The sequence below is a fragment of the Anopheles funestus genome, chromosome 2RL (assembly GCF_943734845.2).
Source record: "Anopheles funestus chromosome 2RL, idAnoFuneDA-416_04, whole genome shotgun sequence".
Lineage (NCBI taxonomy): Eukaryota > Metazoa > Arthropoda > Insecta > Diptera > Culicidae > Anopheles > Anopheles funestus.
In genome coordinates this window covers 28627087-28646655 of record NC_064598.1, presented here as the reverse complement: position 1 = coordinate 28646655, position 19569 = coordinate 28627087, and the positions used below count along the sequence as shown (strand labels likewise).

Genomic DNA, 19569 nt, shown 5'->3' with positions numbered 1-19569 from the left:
CATGGCACCACCCTTCGGGGGTGGTAGTGCACCGGGTGCGAAAAACGAAACCACTTTGAATAATGATGGCTATAGAGACGCAAGATACACTGTACTAACCGGCTGCCTTTGCCTGATTTAGTGACCGGAAACTTTTGTGCGGATTATAAATACGCGCACCGTAAATTAAACCTAATCAAGCGGTTCACGTTCTGGTGAGGCACGGGTACCGTCCGATGTGGAGTAAATCTTTTGGCTAATGATTAATTTACTTCCTAATGTAATGCTGGGCACGTTGGATCGAGCTGGCGCCGTTGTGTATTACTAGAGTGAGAACTCTTTGGGGTGGTTTTGCAACAAGCATTTAATTTGTCAATCACAAAATCAATCAAAAAGGGTATTCATATTGAAATAATGTAAAACGGAAAGTTTTAATTCTTTATTAAATTCAACATCATGACAATCACCAAGAAGTTAATGAATATCCTCAGGAAAAGTAATGTCCAGTCAATTAAAAAAAGGAAACCAATTCCAACAATTGGCCATAGAAAACCTATTAAAATATAACAAACTATATTTTTGTACATAAAACTTTTTTCTTACAAACTAATAGTGTTCTTTATTTTCTGAATAGCTCAACCATAAAAGCCATTACGAAATGTGGAGTTAATTGAATTGTATAAATTTACATAAAAATCCTCCCATCGTCTCTCGGGTCGGACCCTTCGATGCTGCTGCATTTTGGATCAGTAAACGAACACAAACACATACCCATACATACTTACACACAAGGATTACATTCTTTGTCGCTTGCCAGAACAGATGCCGTCAGACGACTCCCTCCTTCCATGCCCTCACCTTCCACCCCCACCCCGCAAAAGCCCATCGCTAATCTAAGCAGCTCTGGATATTGTTGGCTCTGGTGCATGTTGGCAGACGGCCAGAGATCTTGCCATATTCTTTTTCTCCATCTTTTTTCCCCCTTTAATTTAAAACTTTGCCTTGGCTCTTTGGCCATTGGCAAGATAAGTCATATTTCACAAAACCACAACCTGTCAGACGCTCTCGAGCCTGAGCGCAAGACATATGGTAGCCTAACGTCTACGGTGCAAAGGGGTCCACAAACACCGCCTGACACTGTGTACCATACCCAACTAATTGCGATGCTAATAGCGTTGTTTGCCTTTTGCCGTAACCCTCTTGCCGTAACGCGCTTGCTTGGGACTTATTTCCAATACCCCAAAAAGCCCCGGTTTCGTCCGCAGCTAGTTTTGCATCGGATGACCCTTTTTTACTCACTAGTGTGGCTATCTTTTTTCTAATTTATACTTCTTTTTTCTCACCCCTCGTTTTCCTACAGTGACCATAGGACTACAACGATTCGCCGAACAGCCCAAATATACCGAGGTGAACCCGGGTCAGGATGCGTTGCTGGTGTGCAAAGTAATTGACAAGCGTGGCGTCTGTTCCTGGCAGAAGGACAACAAACCGGTCGGCATCTATCCGAAAAAGTACGAATGGGCCAGCCAGTACGGCATCGGCCAAACCGCACACGTCGGGGGCGACTGTTCGCTGTGGGTACGGGCGGCCCAGCTCGAGTTCGACGATGGGCTGTGGGAGTGCCAGGTGACGGCGAGCGATTTTACAACACAAGACGCACTCACCAGCCAGCCGGTGCGATTAGTCGTACGAGGTAAGTGTTTTTGGGGGATACTATGAAAAGCGTTCCACGTACAGCTCGTTCATCATGGATGTTTCTAGGGAAAAATGACAAAAAATATCCTTTTTAAAAATGCATAACCAACGAAAAATTGTTCGAGGATCATTCCGATTGAAAAACTCTCAAAACGGAAAAGGAAGTGTTAGCAATTATCACGAGTTAACATCAGCATACCGGCATAGAACCATTGAATGAAATTCTGTATCTATGTGGTAAAACTAATTTCCCCTTTTTTTCTGTTTTGTTCCCGCTTGTCATCAATTGCATCGAACTCTTTTCATTCCACAGTGCCACCACAGCGACCTAGATTAGAGCATGAAGGAGTGCACGTTCCTCCCGGTCACAACGTCACGGTCGATTCCGGTGCGGTGGCCACGGTAAAATGTGTCTCCCACTACGGAAATCCGCCCGCTCAGCTGAAGTGGTTTCTAGGTAAGTGCCAATCATAGCACCAATAGCAGTTTTATCTCGCACGGCCACGATGTACTCGCACCAGATGCTATATCCGTTTTATGTCTTTTTTTTGGGGGTAATAAAAGAAATAGGAATATTTTATTTGGAATGGAATCTGAGCGGTTTTTTTATGTTCTTATTCTAATGCTATTCGAATATTGAAGTTAGAGTTAGCTTATTTTTCGGTGTCCACGTTGATGTCTATTGCGATTATATCTGACAAATTGCTCAAGATATTAAACTAGATTATTAAATATATTTATTTTAACATTGTAAAGAACTCACAGAATGTTTATTAATGATTTATAAAACTTTTATTGAATACTTTGTTGAATACAACTTAAAAGACTCCGTTAGAACAGTAACAAACAGAGATGTAATTTAATTTAGTTGTTACAATGGTTTTCGAAGTACAGAAGTCTCCGAAATAAATAAGTATTTTGAAATTTATCAGATTAGTTAGTATATTGTATATCATTAAAGCAAATAAGAAATTGAGTAACCTTCAATAAGCTCTAAGGGCTTTTGATGCTAAAATACGAGTAAATCAGTAATATGGATTTTACAACTTTAAAGTTTGAATAATATTGCATCCTTATATTGTTATTAAAGCAGATTAAAAATAGACGAATTTTAGTACATCTGGAGTAATATCTGTATTTGCAAAATCCTTTACTATGTTACCTATATCGTAATATTTTACAAAAATTGTACTCACCATAATGAATTCTAAAACCACAGCTAAAGGCACAGGCTGCTTACAAGGTCCAGTTTCAACATAATTCTTTGCACGATATAACTTTTTTTTTAAACTCTGCAACAAACGAACAAAAAACCTCAACGCCCATTTTTGTGCTACACATTAAAATAAAACGGCAAGGCAGAAAACACATCATAAACAAAATTAAAAGCACTCCCTTCCCACCAAAGCACGGTAAAACGGGAAAATAATAACCAACTCAAAAAAGCTGTCCTGTATGACTGTGTTTTTTTCTTTTTGCTGTTGCTTTTGCTCCCTATCAAAACTGCTCCCCCAAAACGCAGCGGATCCGTAAATAAGCTTAAAATTTAAATCCGCCTTCCGGTTATACCTGCTACTGTTTACCTCGTTCGTACCTACCTCAGCCCAACTCAGCCGTTTCCGACTTTTGCAACAGCTCTTTGTCAATCCCTCCCCGGTACAACGTGCATGGACATGAGCGAATCGGTTGAAACCATATTATTTGGGACGGTTCTTGATTCGCGTCCCCGTTGAAGTGATATGCAAATTTGGCTTTTGGCAAGCCGACCAAACTCATCAGCCAGGATGGAACGACAGGCAGCAGGCTTGAAGCAGGAGCAGCAGTGGAATAAGTGGACTTTTTGTTTTGCCTTTGCCTTTCATTGCATTCCTTCAGCTAGCAAATGGTCGGGACGGGTGCGACGGTTCGTTTGCGAGGGGAAAAAATAAAACATTAAAATAACTCCACTTTATCAACAGTTCGGGATCGGAATCAGTCAGGTTGAAACCGAACATTCGTGGATACGCGGAACGTTTATGCAGCAATTTCCGTTCTTTTGCTGTTTTGCTACTTTCGCTGCGGAAAAGTGTGAAAAATCTTTCCCTGGCAGGTTATTTCTGCCTGCAAATAATACATTTTTTGTGCGGTAACTTATTGGCAATGGTGTAAAAAATGATGGTGTAAATGACTAATTGATGTGTGTTTTTTCAACGACAACCACTACTAGGTGTTAATTTTAAGGATTTACTACTTTTCATTCATAAATGGAAAATTATGCATTCATAAAATGGAATTACTTTTGTTTAAATAATACGCTAATAAAGATCGTCGTAACTCGTAACCTCTGCAGATGGAGATACACTACATTACAATGAAGACATAACAAATGTTCGCCAATTTATGTAGATGGCAGTGACGGATCAAGCGAGTGAAAAGAAACTTATTTCAACAAACTCGATTTAAAATACATCAAATTATAAATTTTGCTAAATTACTCAGAAAAAAGCTTAGGCCTTAGGAAATTTTCAAATTTATAGAATTTTTTATTTACTTTTTTGTTTAAAGCATTATTTGAGTGAAAAGAAACTTATTTCAACCAATTCGCATTAAAATAAATCAATTTATAAAATTTTTCTAAAATTTCCAAAAAAAAGGTAAGGCTATAGCTTTAGGAAATTTTCAATTTTTTTGGAATTTTTTAATTTTTTTGTTAGTTTTTATTCTCTTTTATCTTTAAAGCATTACTTGAGTGAAAAGAAACTTATTTCAACCAATTCGAATTAAAATACATCAACTTATAAATTTTGCATTTCTTTAGCAGGCCAGAAAAGAAGAAAAAATGATAAATTTTGTTATATTTAGAAAACGCCGTCAGAAAACGTTCGTTCTCTGTTTATAGGGGCCCTTTTCTGCTCTGTAGGATTAAGCAGAAGGGTCTACACATTCACAACCTCGTCACCGCCTTTGTTCGCCAAACGATGGATACTAAACAGAAAATGGAAAAATCAAGAAGCTACAAATATCATGTCTTAATTATCTCTTTTTGGATAAAAATTATTTTGCTATATAATTAATATAACTACTTTGATAATATTTACAAGAGGAACTATTTATAACGAATCATGTTATTAAAAATTTTCATCTAACATGAATGTTAAGTATTTCAATACGTAATTGTTATTTATTTTACAGTGTTGTCTGATAAATATATTAAGCAAAGTTTAAGCAGAATCGCTACTAAGAAGGGAAAATAGGATAGTTAAAAACCGTAAATTAAGTAAAATATTTATCATGCAACAATTATGGGGAAAAAGTGGATATTTTGTTTTAAATTCATGATTGCACATGACTTCATTGAAGGAGACAAATTGCCATGTGAAAAAATTCCTCCCGGCTCAACAAATTCTCACGAACCATCACAATCAACTTCAATAAAAGGATGTATTCACTATTTGCCGTCCAACACGTTCAAAAGCGTCTGGCACACAACGATGAGTTAGGTGCTCAGTGAATATGAAATGCATTTTAATGGAATTTTAAAATTGAAAATCTGCGCCCTCTTGAGCGTGTTTACAACTGACGTTGGTGCATGCTGTGTTATGATGCATCCACTATCCAGAAAGGGCACAGTTTAACACGAAGACAGGGTTCGCTAAAAGTGCATTTCTCTGTATGCAATTAGCTTATCCCGCCGCCGTATCCATCGCGAGTGTGCTTTTTCTCTACTTTCTACAAAAAGTAGTAAATCCAAACCATACTTCAAAGCAACAGCACGCTTCGTTCATCCATGCAGCCGTGCTGGAAATAGAGTAAAATGTATTTTGAGGCTGCTTTTACTGTGTAATAAAATTATCCTTACGGCGCAACCCATCATCCTGAAGTAGCTATTGTTGAGGAGAGGCAAAAAAGTGTGCAAAAACAAATTAGGCAAGCTGTGAACCATATTCAAATGCGATATTAAATCACAGCATAGAAGGGTTCAAATTCTAGCTAATATTATACCAACTGAGCAGAAAAGTGAACAAATGATTTCTCTGTAGTTCTGCAGTCGCAATTCAATGTTTTTAGTCAAACTGTGTAGTATAAGTAAAGTAACTAGAATACTTAAACGAAAGAAACCAGTTACAGAATAAATTACATTTAGGGCGAGTAGAAATATACAATCCGAAATTATTTAACTTGAGTTAAAAACAAATTATAAATGTAAATAGCATTTAGCTAGTTGGTATCAAACGAATCAAATTGGTCCCATTTTTGTATACATTTTAAATTTACAAATTTAGGCCATATTTGATTACATTATAAAATTAATCATTTATGTCATGTTTGTAAACGATAAAGGCTTATTATCTATATTTTTAAAGTAGTTTTTATTAATTAAAACAAAACCTTCCCATTCCAGGTGATCAAGAGATATCTCCCATACATCCACAAACCAACTCAACCGAACCGGATAATCCTCGTACCTGGTCGGCTGCCTCGGTGGTTCAGATCCCGGCCAACAAGGAACGACACGGAACTGTACTAAAGTGTCTAGCACTGCACGAATCCTACGCAGCACGATCCGTCGCCGTCGAGGCACGGTTGGATGTAAAGTGTAAGTAGCATTTAGGGCAATATTATTTAGTTAAAAACCTAAATTATTTACATTACTTACTTTAATTACAAATTATTTTGATTATATTTTTGAACATAACTTCAACCTTATTTTCATCCCCCAAAGGAGGGTTGCAATTGCTCCGTTGAATCTGATGCACAGTGGATTTTTTGTCACTGCTAATTGTTGTTCAAATCCCTCACAACCTCAGAAGATTCTTCCGACATTCCGGAAATTGATACTATCAATACTGTGTCACCCGGTATTGCTATTTCTGATGACCTTTCCGCGTTTATTTCACCCTACTTTACCTTTAATCTCTCATTTCAACCATTGCAATCAGAGTGCAATCCGAACGTTTTCGGTCACATTTCGGTTCGATATGCTTGTTTTGTTTTTATATCGTCTCTGTTTCCTCATCGCTTTAAGCGATTCATGGCCGACCTCAATTAATATTGTTTTATCAGCGACAATAAATATTTATAACCCCGCCAGTTCAACGGTACAAACCTGTCCAGCCACCGTTGTTAGTTTTTTTCTCTCTTCTTCGACGAATGGTATTTAAATTCACCCGACAGATTTTTTTTACTTCTGTATCTACCTCCAGGGACTCTGTTTTTGTTGCTGTTTAACCTTGTTCATAGCACGAAAAGAAATGCAACGTAGCGCTTCGGGGTGACGGGTCTGTGTTAAGATGCGTTTTTCTCTCTTTATTTGTCACATTTCATATGCGTTCGTATGCATACCGTTGCAATTATTGTATCAGTTGACCTGAAATCGTGATTTCGATTTGTCGACCCAATAAAACAACTACGGCGAAGTTCGAAACATGTATAAAAGGTCAGTCAGTTATTTGTTGCTCCCATTTCTGGGGTTTTCATTCGACGAAATCATAATATATTTACCATCGAAATAATGTAAAACACCTCAAAAGGCAACAGAGGCAATTTTAAAAATAATGAACGGCAAAAAGTTCGCCGTATCTCTCGGAAGGTAAATAATGTGAAACGATCGGAGTGGAATCGGTGTCGATAGCCGCGATATCAAATGGTGCGAAATGAGATCAAAACAAAAAAAAATGAAGTTAATTTTTATTTGGTTTAAAAAAAGTTGTGAAATTGTTTACTTTTTTTAAAATAAAATTATATACTAATGTTGGGTGAATCTGATTCAGATTCATGAATTTGAATGAATCTTTGAACTGAATGAATGATTCTGAATCTCTATTTAGGAAGATTTATGAATCCCCATTGAATTATAAATGCTTAGATTTTTGGGACAAACCAATGATTCATGTGGTTGCCAGTTGACTGTCAGCGCTTCTGGAATAAGTCCACCCTGGTCAGTTCTTTTAATTTATGTTTGTTAGCATTGAATCATTAAGAATTAATGAATCTTTAAAGATTCATTTGAATGCAAAAAAATTCATTAATATTTTGGGAGTCGGCTCATGATTTTAATGACTCTTCACTGAAGATTCATATGAATGATTCTTTTCAAAAGATTCAATTAGCACAACACTATTAAATGCCTTACTAATTTCACCTTTCCAGATGCACCGACGGTGAGACTGCTTGGAGCACCCCAGATAGACCTGGAGGAGGGCAAAGATTCGCTCATCCTGCGATGCGTTGCCGATGCAAACCCACCAGCCAGTATCGTGTGGCGCAGAGCAGGTCGGTCCGAAATTGCAAGCCTTCAGGAATCGCTTCAACTGCGCCCGGTCGGACGGCGTGATGCCGGGTTGTACACGTGCCAGGCACAGAACTCTGTCGGCACTTCGGACACAATGTCCGTACAGTTGGACGTTAAATGTGAGTAAAAATGTTGAGCAAAAAACAAAACAGCTTAATTTTATGCATTTCATATTATCCTGCTTACAGATGCACCAAAAATATTGTCCGCGGGACCGGACCGACTGACCACGGCACCGCTATTTAGTCCGGCTGCATTTGAGTGTGTGGCCGAAGGCAATCCTACTCCCACCTACAAATGGGTTCAAAGGTATATACCGTTTATCATGACCGCATGAGTTGATTTACATTTTATAACCGTGTTAAGTTGTTGGATTTTATTTTTTATTAATTATATAGTTAAACAACTCCATCCATTGAGAGCATGTTTATCTCGCTATCAATTAATAATACCTAATTAAACATGCTCGATTGGCACACAATTTCATAAACTCATCTGACATGAATATACTTAATTATATAGCAAACAGGAATAGTAAAAAAAAAAAACAACTATGTGCTTCTAACTACCGTTGTGTGGAAAATTAAAAATGGCACCATAATAAAATCCAATATTATGTGAAGCTGAAGTACACTTTTGATGTGAAAATTAAATGGATTCTCTGCGTTAATGAAAAGCATGATTCTCCATTCATTCGCAAACGAAATGCAGCGTAATACTACTAAACCAAAGCTAAATGCTCGACACAAACCCAGGGCAGAAAAAAAAACAGAGGATTTCCACCCGGTATCACTTGGAAATTCAAAAACAGTACAGCAACAGCTCATCACCATCAGTGTGTGTGTGGAGATTCTTTAATTACTCCTTTAAGACTGTGCAAACCGCTTCCACAAGGTGGAGGCTGAGCGCGTGAAAAGCCGGCCATTCAGCTAGCGTGTAATTATTTATTTATGACCACATGCAGCAACGAACCCGAAGCTGCTGGCTTTGCTGACGAGGGCTCAAGCACTGTTCGAGGATGCTATTCTTTTAATTAAAATTCATTAACGCTTTTCCGTTCGTGCCAGTGAACACCGGGAAATGGAGCACGGAAAAACGAAATGAAAAGGATTCACCGCTCCCGGTCCAAACCGCACTACACGAGTGTTCCCTTCTTCTTTAGTGTCCTGTTAGAAATTTTTCATTCCACAACCGTGCTTTTACTTTAATATTTTATTTTTTTTGCACCCCATAATTCATTCAGCATCTTTTCATAAATCTTGTTTTGTTTCATGTTCCCGCATCGCTGCTGAATAGCGCTGCATTACACATACCGCTCGTGTGGGGTTTTAATCCTTTTTCTTTTATTTCCTTCTTCTTTCCCCTAGAATTTCCACTCAGGGTAAACCTTTCCTCGATCGTGGACGTGAATCCCGGCTGGTAATAGACAACGTGACGTACGACTATCAGGGCGAGTACGAGTGTCGGGCGACAAACTTCATCAACGGTCAAGAACGGACGGTAACATCCGATCCAATTGCATTACAAGTCGTCGGTGCACCGCAAGTCTTGCGCACAACTTCCGCCTCCGGTGGTGTTTCTGGCCACTCGGTCTCGGTAAGGAAAGGTGACTCCGCGACATTGTCGTTGATCGTGTGTGCCGATCCACGGCCACGCCATGTTGCCTGGGAATGGGGTTCGCTTCGACTGGAAGCAGGATCTGGCATAGGTAGGTGGGCTCAGACCAAGCTTGTCAATATTAGTATTAATTTTTATTTAATTTTTTTACACATCTCCAAGGACGATACCGAGTGGACGATGTCACACAGGACAGCCGAGAGGATTGCTACTTAGCAACGTTACACATTGACGACGCGGATTTACAAGATCAGCGCCCATACTACCTGGTAGTTGAAAACGAACGAGGCACCGATCGACATGCAATCAGTTTGCGTGTCGAAGGAATGTTTTCAGGTGAGTGTCCGGCTTTGGAGTAAGGATTTTTATTTTACCTCTGATGTGGGAATAATGGAATTTACTTGGAATTTGTTGAAATTGAATTTGGGCAAACTTTGAATACAAAATTTAAGCAGAATTTTCAAATCCATGTGGCAGAGTTAGAATTAATTACTCTTTCACATGTTTGGAAAAATGGTAGAATGTCAGTAGGTATTTCTGAGGTTTTTTAATCAATTCTAGCTTGTATTTACAATTTAAGGAATGCGTCAGGAATTTAAAAGAGTTCCTAATCTTTTTACATGTTTTCGATATGTTCAAGTTCAACAGAAATTTTCTCGAAATTTGCATTCACATATTTGCAAAGCTTTCGATATGTCTTTCGTAAAAACACTCATTTTGAACAACGTTCGTTCAGTAGATAGAACGAAGTATTCCACATCTATCTCGAAATTTTTCAATTAAACTTAAAAAGAATTCCAAAAATGGCTTTAAACTCCAAACGTATGTAAATTTCCTTAGAAGTTTAACATCGCAAATATACTAAACTTTAATCGTTTGAAATGAATATGCATGCCATAAAAACATTTCAATCTGTCCGTAGTAATCTTTAAATTGATAACCATTAGAAATGGAAAGAATTTTTACCTTTAAAATTATTCATATCAAACTTCACATACCTTCATGAAGTTTCGCAGCACACCGTTATCTCATTCAAAATAAGAAGTAAATTTTGCGTTCGTTTTGTCTTTTTTGACGAAGCACAATTTAACGATTTCGACGTGATTTCACGTACTTCCAATGTTTAAAAAAAACTTTTCCCCGTTGTAAGTTACGAATGACTACGCTCAGCAAACATCATCAGATAAGGTGGTGTGGGGCCCCACAACTCCACAACACAACGGGTTTCTTTGAGCAATGTTGTCCCCTGTAAGGTTTCCATATAACTTTCACTCACCTAAACTGGGAACTCCGTAAAAGCCGCACACACACAGTGCCCTAAAACTTTGTCGCTTATTACGATCATTACAAATAATCATAATTAAGCCATTACGCGTACGCAACAGCAAAATATCTCCATCGCCGAGATGCGGGGCGCCGAAAACCAAAGGCAGCACAGCAAAGACAACGAAGGAGAATGCTGTGTTGTGAAAGTTTTGTGCGCTCACCCTGTCGGTTTGGTTCCCAACGTTGTCCAAAACTCCCAACAGGGATACAAACTCAAACCCCGTTGCCAAACCCACCTTTTTTACCTTTTTTGCCGCACCGTGTTAACCCTGCGTACACGTCATTCAAACAACTGAGCTTTAATTAATTTTCCAATTACATACTAACTCCCAACACCGGGAATGCTTCGGGAACGACAACATGGACGGTGCCCTTTGCCAACCGAATGCTGCTCGCGCCCTCAAAAGTAGTGGAACCGCTGGAGCTGAGCTATCTGCTTGGGATTGCGGGCGGATGTCTGGCCGCCTTTCTCATACTCATCTGTCTCTGCATCTACGCCGTGCGGGCACGTAAATGCTGCTTCCGGAGTAAGTATATCCAGCAGACAAAGGAATCGCTGCAGAGCTGCAGATGAATCGATCAGCACAGTATCGGGCATCCGCCGTGGCGTGTGTTAATGTTTCTTAATTTCCATGCATTTATTCACATCTCACATCTTGTGTCTTTTCTTTTCTCATTTCTCCCTCCCTCTCGTCCGTCCGTGCCACAGATCGTAACAACTACAAAACATCGGAAAAGGATAGGTAAGTGGAACTCATGCTAAAGCTTTCTCTTCCTCTCCTAGTTCTTATGCTGGAGCATTTCAGCTTCGATAGCATTTTGTTCAAGTGGTTCTGAATGAGGGAACGAAATGTTTCGGCAATATCGAAACATGATCGGTGGCATGGGTGTGGTACCATACCCTTATAACAACGTTCCTTAACGGAAGGACGAAACACGCGGAACATGGAGAACATTCGGGACGGAAATCTAATTATACTTTCCCAGCCCGATGGATCAGAAACCGGGCCCGGGGACGATGGCAACGTGTCGGAAGTGGGATAAAACTTAAAATTCTGTCAAACGTCGTTACAACGATCAACTTTTCCTTCAATACGCTAACCGGCGTACCGTAACCATCTTGAGATGGTCGTGTTTTGCAACCGTTGTGAATATGTATGACGCACCGTGTACTGCGAACAAGTGCAGATTTGATTTGGTGCTTCAGAAATGATCCGGATTTTATGCATGCAGTACGTGGAGCCGCTTTCTTTCCTGCCCCGCACACTATCTGCTCTCGATGCTCTGGCATCGATCGATCGTTGTATCCGTTTCGACGCTTGGTAAAGATTGGAACGACACAAAAAGGACTTTTTCTTTTCCTTGTGGTTTTCTTTCTGCACTCTAAGACACCTCAAATCCTTCTTTGGTGGGGATTTTTTATTTTTGGGTTTGAAAAAAAAAACAGTCTTAGATTCTAGTGGAAATTCTTTCCACCCCCTTAGTGTAAGCCTGCCACAATGAAGCGTGCTGTAATCTTTGTTTCTTTCGTTTGCAAAACCAAAAAACTTTCTCACTAACCACAATATATTTCGAGCCTCAACGCAACCAAAAGAAATTCAACATATAAAAAAGTGCATTGTTTCGGATAAAACACAGGTACAACATGGGTAAAACATTGTTCCCGCCCGTTGTTGCTCTTGGGGAAAATTTTTTTTCTTCCTTCCACGTTGCTGTCCCACGCGCTGAAAACAGCAGTGCATGATGGCATTTTAACGATCCTCTCCACCTCCTTCGGGGGGAGGGGCGGTAATATCCGGAGCAGGATTTTGTTGACCGCAAACAGTGAGACCGAAAAAGGAAGCGCCAAAAGGTCGGCAAGCAGCTTTGCATGGAAAACAAACATACACGGGGATCGACTAACAGACACTTTACTGTTTCTTTTTCTCACTACTGGCAAGTTTTTTTTTAACCACCATCTTAGCGTGTGTGTGAGTGAAAACCCAACCGGGAACCGAAAGCTTTTATCCGTTTAGCATTAGTTTTTTTTCTCTTCATTTCTTTAAATTAAAATCCAACACAAAACTCCACAGCAGAAGATCCGGTGTTTGTTCCCCTTAGCACTGTGGCACCCCTTGGGAGAATGGTTCTTCGCGTGGAAAATCCGTCCTCCTCCCAAAAAAACAACAACTAAAAGGTACTGGGTCTCGAAGAAAAAAGGACTTTCGTGGCAACAAAGTTCACACTTTGCGGTGTTAATCCAATGCGCGTCGGTCTGATTGTAGTGTGAGGGGAAAGTTTCTTATTTTTTTATTTGCAAACCAACTTTCACCAACACTTGTTGGATAATTCCATTTGTGTAGGAAAAATGAAAGCTCCACTCAGTGGTGAGTGTTATACATTGCCATTTTTAAACGATAGGGGACATCCGCCTTCAGTGTAAAACGATTAATTTTATCTTTTAATGATTTTGATTGGTCGTTGCCAAAATTGCATCGTCGATCAACGGAATGGCACTCGAAAGGCGATTGGGTCCATCCCCTATGTACCTCCAACGCACCTTGGTAAATGGAAAGCTTTCGTGCTCGATCAAGTTGGCGAATTTTTCCAATACTGCCAACTTTTTAATATTAGTCTGTCAGTAAAAGTGCAAAAGGGCAGTGAGTGTGTGTGAGGGAGTGTTTTTCTTTTTGTTACGTCCCTTTTTCCCCGGCTAGATTTTTTGGTCCCCGATAACACATACACCGATGCCCGGAGCATCCTTTTTCCGTTTTGGTGACAATAAATCTTGCCCCGTTTGACAATGAAAATTGAAAATATCACATGACAAATAGCGTACCAGGATGGACCATTTTTCATGTTCACACGAATGTTCTTGAGCTGGGAAAAAGAAACCAGCGCGACATATCTACGGCTACCGTACCGCCATTTGGCATATGTGTGTAAAAGATTTCGGGTTTCAAATTGGATTTTGACCAGCCAGCTTGGGCATCAGGGTGAAGATAAAGGATGCGTTCTTCATTCACCTTCCGGAAGGGTGGTAAAAGAAAACAATCCTTAAGGGAATGAAAGGATTGCTGGACAGAAGTGGGTAAAAAGAAAATGCTATTTGCTAGCACTATATCAAGTTACTTAAAGGTGAAAAGGTTAAAAAAAATACAGGATAAGCTTTAAATTGAATCTCTTTTTTCCTGCAAACATATCGAAAGAATTTAAATGTTCCTTGATACGCAAGAAATGTCATAAAATTCTTCCCCGAATATCGAGTTTTCGGGTATTGATTCACAGGCAAACCGATGATTCAATTTTTGGTGCTCAATGTCTTACATTTCATCAAACTTTCACGAACCTTTTACGATCTGTCCAAACAATGCCATTAACCATCACTCCAAGGAAGGCCTGTCGAATGCGCCAAACAAGCAGTCGTTACAAGCTCGCAACTGATTCCGAATAAAGCCCGAAAAGCAAAAAAACGCAAAATCATCCCAATGCCAAAAAATAAAAAAAAAGCAAGGACCAAACCCAAAAGCCGCTCCGGGAAGGACATAAAACTTTCAGTACCATAAGCTCACGCAACAAAGACAACTTCCGGGGCTGGAACAGAACCGAGAAACGGTCTTCATTGCTAAAGCTCTTCATATAGCGAAAGATGAGCGTTCCTGAATATAACGAACAAAACCAAACCCAAAACCCTACCAAACCAAACCCAAAAAAAAAATTGGCACAAAAGTCAACAACAGCTTACTGCCTTCTGCAGTCAAATGGCGCACCGAAAAATAGGCATTACCAAAAGGAAAACAATTCTATACAGACAACAAAAAGCCACCCAACACATATGTAATGGGGGGAGAGGGGGACGGTGTAAGGTACACCGTTAACATAGCGAAGGGATCGCGAATCTCTTATTAAATCCTATTAAAATTCCACCATCTTCCCATAACGACAGTTTGGTTCCGGGTTTTTTTTTGTTGTTGCGAAAACCTGCATCCGCTCCATTTTGTTGAGGGTTTTACGTTGTTTGCTCTGTTTGCCGGTCCCTTGTAATAACAGTTTCCAATGACAATATACCATGGATTCGATGGCTGCAGGACGCCTCCGGCGGTAAAGTTCGGCAGCGAAACGGAAACCAAGAAAAAGAAAACAGGCGGCCAAACAAACCACAAAATGTTGGTTGCTGATCGGAAAAAAGAAATTGAGGATTACGGTTACGTGCTACAGACACACACACACACACCCCGTGTACGCCATTTTGTCTTAACGGCTGCATTTGTTTTGCCCTTCGCGTTCTGACTCGGGGAAAGCTTGCTCATCATTTGGCAACAGCAGCAGCAGACCTATTTCGATATATTTTGCATTTTTACGGTATAAATAATAAAAATTCAATAAGCTCACTGCCGCACCAGGACAATAAGTACGATCCCTAAATGTTCTATTTTTCTATTAAAGCCAGATTCAATTAGGCCCTAAACCATCATGTTGGGCTTCTCTGTACAGGTTTTTTTTCTCTTTCTCTTCCTGATGCTGTTTCCATACCGCATAGTCCACTTAAAGTACTTTCCCCAACCTGTGCTGGACGTATAAGGAACAATCATGGACCGCCCAACCTGCCCAGAAGCACCGAGCATATTTTGAACGAGTCGGCATTGAAAATCCCCAAAGCAATTGCAGCTATTACGAGTGGGAAGTTGATCGGTAGCGTTGGATTGTGTGTGCCAGATACAAACTGCTGCATATACGTTTGTTTGCGCTAATCTGCAGCAAAACAGTACGAAACCGACAAACACAACAGGGAATAGAGTGAAGCAGTCCATTGCAAACCAGTACACACCAGGCAGGTGGAAAGCATTTGCATGATGGGATAAAATTTTGATGCAATATAAAATATATTCAAATTCTGTACGTTGTACAACAGATGTATTTTATTGCAAAATGCTAAACTTGGAGAGACACCCTGTTCAACTAGTTCTCCAGCACATGAAGCTTTCTGGGAAGCCTTTAAAATGCAAATAATAATTACTCTTGACTTATGATAGACGTACTATCCTCAATGTTTTCTAACTTCTTTGAAAACTTAAACTTTCCTAATGCTGTATATCATATTCCCTGGAAAGAGTTCCTAATTTTATCAAACAACACAATATTTCTAGGAAACGGAATGCAAACGAACGGTCTCCTCCCCCCAGCCTCCATATTGGTTAGTTTCGTCAGCCACAAAATTTCAAAGTTTCAGGCTGCATCGGATGAAACAAACAACCATAGTACCCAAGCAACAAACTTCCCATCCCCCAAGGAGTTCCCGACTCTGCTTGACCCCAAATGTCTGTGCAAATGGTTGCCGTCTGATACCGCAACCGTAGAACGTTTGAATCCCAATTCTCAACGGGGTAATCCAATTAAAAACCACAAAGCCCTCTTCGGCGATCATCGTCTACGATAGATCATGGCTCGCTGGTTCCATCAAGTTAGAGTTAATCCACCCAATCCGCTTTCTCCCGTGTACAGTCTTATAGCTGAAAATCCCGGGAGAAACCCGAAACGGTATCCACCAATGTTTCCAAGATGTTCGCTCTGATAGAAACAAAACCAAACAACACAAAAAAAATACAATTGTTGGAATATCTCTTTCAAGATCTCACGTTTTGACAAGAGAACCCCCTCCCCTGAAAACCGATCATTTGCTGTAGTTACGAACCGGCCAAAAAGGGGTTTTAGCTTCGGTTTGCAAAGGAACGGAACAGGGTGGTCCTATCCATCACGCACCGAATTCATTTTGCGGCCCATTAATGTCCGGTTGCATCGACGGAAGGTTGAACAAGGCATCGTTTGTCTATCATCATCAAAGGCATTTCAAGGCAACATTGGCACGGTTTGATGCTGAGCGAACAGCGACTTCCGAAGGAACAATACACCTTGTACCTGTGGTTTCGTAGCACATGAAACATTGTCTAAATGCCACCATTTTAGCATTATTGATCAGGGCAGATATCCAAATCAATCGCGAAAGCTTTTCCCGATGTTCAGTAGAAACCACATCTCAAAGCTGCCAAAGAACTCTCACCCAAAAACCGTTTTCCGATGCTTTACCGGTCCGTGTTCGCCACAAACACGCGGGAAATGGAATTTCTATTCGAATTCATTCAAGAGCAAGAGCTCATTTTTCACCACCCTTCGTACCATTGTTGTTTTTATAGGATGTGACGCTTTCCTGGTTCCAAAGTTGCCGAATTCAACTTTTCGGACCGAGCGAACGCTTTGACGCTATTTTTTTTCTATACCTTCACTTTGATGGATGTGCCGAATTACAGATAGCTGCCGAAGAAATCTAAACAAATTTCAAGCAATATTTTACTTTTCCCCAAAAATTTCCTTCGGGTTCGGTGCGTTTTTCGGTTACCACCGACCGGTGATGAAGGGCGCTACTTCGCTTCAAACCGCAAGTTTTTACTAACGGTGCCTTTCGTCCAATGTCCTATTGGCCGATTCATTCATTTCCGTGATATTTTTTTATGTTAGTTTTTTTTTTCTTTTTTCTGTATGTTTGTGTTTGTGGTCCACTTTATATAACCAAAACATTCGCTCTCGCAAAGCTCGTCAAACATTGCACGGCTGATGTACGATGTTGATGGTGCGTGCTTTCCTTGTGGGCAAATGAAACCGATTGGTTGTATTATTGTGGTTGACTGAAACGTGTCCGGGTAAGGAAATGCCAAAGTTCTTTTTTATTTTCAACCTTCCATCCCGCACGTTCCACACGACGGTTGGATACGGGCAGTCCACATTCGCTAAAAGTTGAAGCATCTTCAACTCCAAAGCAAACCATATACACAACGTCTTGAAATGTGACGCTACTTTTCTCTCTCTCTCTCTCTCTCTCTCTCTCTCTCTATCTCTTTCCCTCTCTCTATTTCTTTTGTTGCCCACTTCTGCATCCTGCCCTAAATCGAAAAGCAGTCAGGCGGTGGTGCTTGTGGAGCGTAAATAAAGTGAATCCGGTTTAAGTGGAATGAAATGTTCGCTTAATCGTTATCATAAATAATAGCATCATTGTGTTGGTGGCGTTAGCGTCCATTTCGACTGTTTTTCGCTACCAATGCAGGCAAAGTCACTTTTGCGAACCTTAACCTTGCTATTTCCTACCCCTCCCCAAACCAAACTCTTGATTTCAAATGCGCTCCACAGAAGGAAATACATTCTGATCCGTTGCACACCATACAGGGCGAAACATGCGCTAGCTGTGTGTTCGTTTAATTCGCTGGATATGAGACGTATTTATATATAAATTTTTCGCCTCGTTACCGATACCCTGAGCAAATGCCCAGCAAGGGGTGAAGAAAATCATCATTTACCCTCGTATTCCCAGCGTTAACCAGCGTCACGAACACCAGAATAGTCTGGTGCCTGTTCACACCCGTCAACAATGGAAACACATTCGAAGCTACAACCAACATTAGTAGCAAGCATCACAATTGTGAAAACAGCTTAGCACACATCCGAGCAGCGAATGGAACCGGTGAGGTAGTGGCTCAGTTCTCCATTGCACCTAAAACCATCTCGCCGGAACACATACCGAAAAATACGCTGCTACATGATACTGCTGCTGAGCTGACGTTTTTATTGAGCGACAAATGCGCTTAGTTGGAAGGTGCGGAACGAGTAATTGGCAAATATAGCTGTCATTTACAAGCATTAGCCTTAATTTGCTCGGGAAACCCGGGAAAGCGTTTCCGTCTTTCCGGGCCCAAAAGGAAAAATGGCCGATAAGCAGTTTTACGACCAGTGTCATTAAGCATCCAGTCAATGGGAATTGCTATCGCTTGTGGGGGTGTTGGGGGTTCAAACACAGGTAACACATATTCTCATCGCACGGTAGCAATATGCTGACGATTCAAGGAATAATGATGAAATATCTGACATGCATTAATGACACTGTTGGTCACCACCATACGTACCATGATGTTAACGATTTGTCCGACAAAATACACGAGACAGGTCAGCAAAAATTCTAACATACAACCGAATATGATATACAATTATTAGCCACACTAAACACTCAAATAAAATTGAACCGAATTTTCCAACATTTCCCATGCAATCCTCCAATGCACGGAACGTCAATGCAACGCCCGTTGAATAGAAACGAGTCAATCAACCGTGCTCTAAACGGATCGCCAAGACAGATTGACACGCACGCACGCATCCTTCTAATTTGTGAAAATTAATTACGTTGTGTCCGGTTACAAATTATTTGCCGGATATGCCGGTCGGTAACAGAAGCAGCGAACCAGCTAGACAAAACGTGACGTCCGGTGTTAGAGCGCACAACAAAAATACTCTGTTGGTTTGTTAGTTTGTATGTATGTATGTGTGTGAAGGTGGTCGTAAAACAAGAAAGTGATTAATCATTCCACAAAAGGAAACTCAACCATCCAAACCAAACTTGACAGTAGCCGGACTGCACCGCAAACTGAGCCCGAAATGGAGACGCCCAGTCCTTCGTAATTTGGCCCACAAGCAAAACGACGTGTCGACGATCTTTTAATATATGTACAATGGTGTTTGTTTTCGTTTTCGTATAGTAAAAAAAACTTCTTTTTTTTCTATATGAAACCCAACCAAACAGCTGAAAAACCTCCATTTTCCTTTGATGTTGTAAGGCATGCGGAGACCGAATCTGGGTTTTTTGTTTCTTTTCTTTAAAAAGC

At 40.3% G+C, this 19569-nt stretch overlaps 1 protein-coding gene across 3 annotated transcripts in view; it reads left to right on the top strand.

The window, feature by feature from the left end:
* Positions 1 to 19569, top strand: part of LOC125766536 (uncharacterized) — a 138128-nt gene that overhangs the window by 75331 nt on the left and 43228 nt on the right. For 2 of the 3 annotated variants that reach the window (XM_049432577.1, XM_049432576.1), the window contains exons 3-11: positions 1340 to 1672; positions 1988 to 2131; positions 6056 to 6250; positions 7804 to 8064; positions 8134 to 8254; positions 9313 to 9653; positions 9725 to 9898; positions 11296 to 11415; positions 11598 to 11631. In XM_049432577.1, coding sequence (XP_049288534.1) covers positions 1340 to 1672; positions 1988 to 2131; positions 6056 to 6250; positions 7804 to 8064; positions 8134 to 8254; positions 9313 to 9653; positions 9725 to 9898; positions 11296 to 11415; positions 11598 to 11631 — 1723 coding nt within the window. The remainder of the gene's footprint in view (positions 1 to 1339; positions 1673 to 1987; positions 2132 to 6055; positions 6251 to 7803; positions 8065 to 8133; positions 8255 to 9312; positions 9654 to 9724; positions 9899 to 11295; positions 11416 to 11597; positions 11632 to 19569) is intronic. The other variant, XM_049432578.1, reaches the window with a different exon arrangement.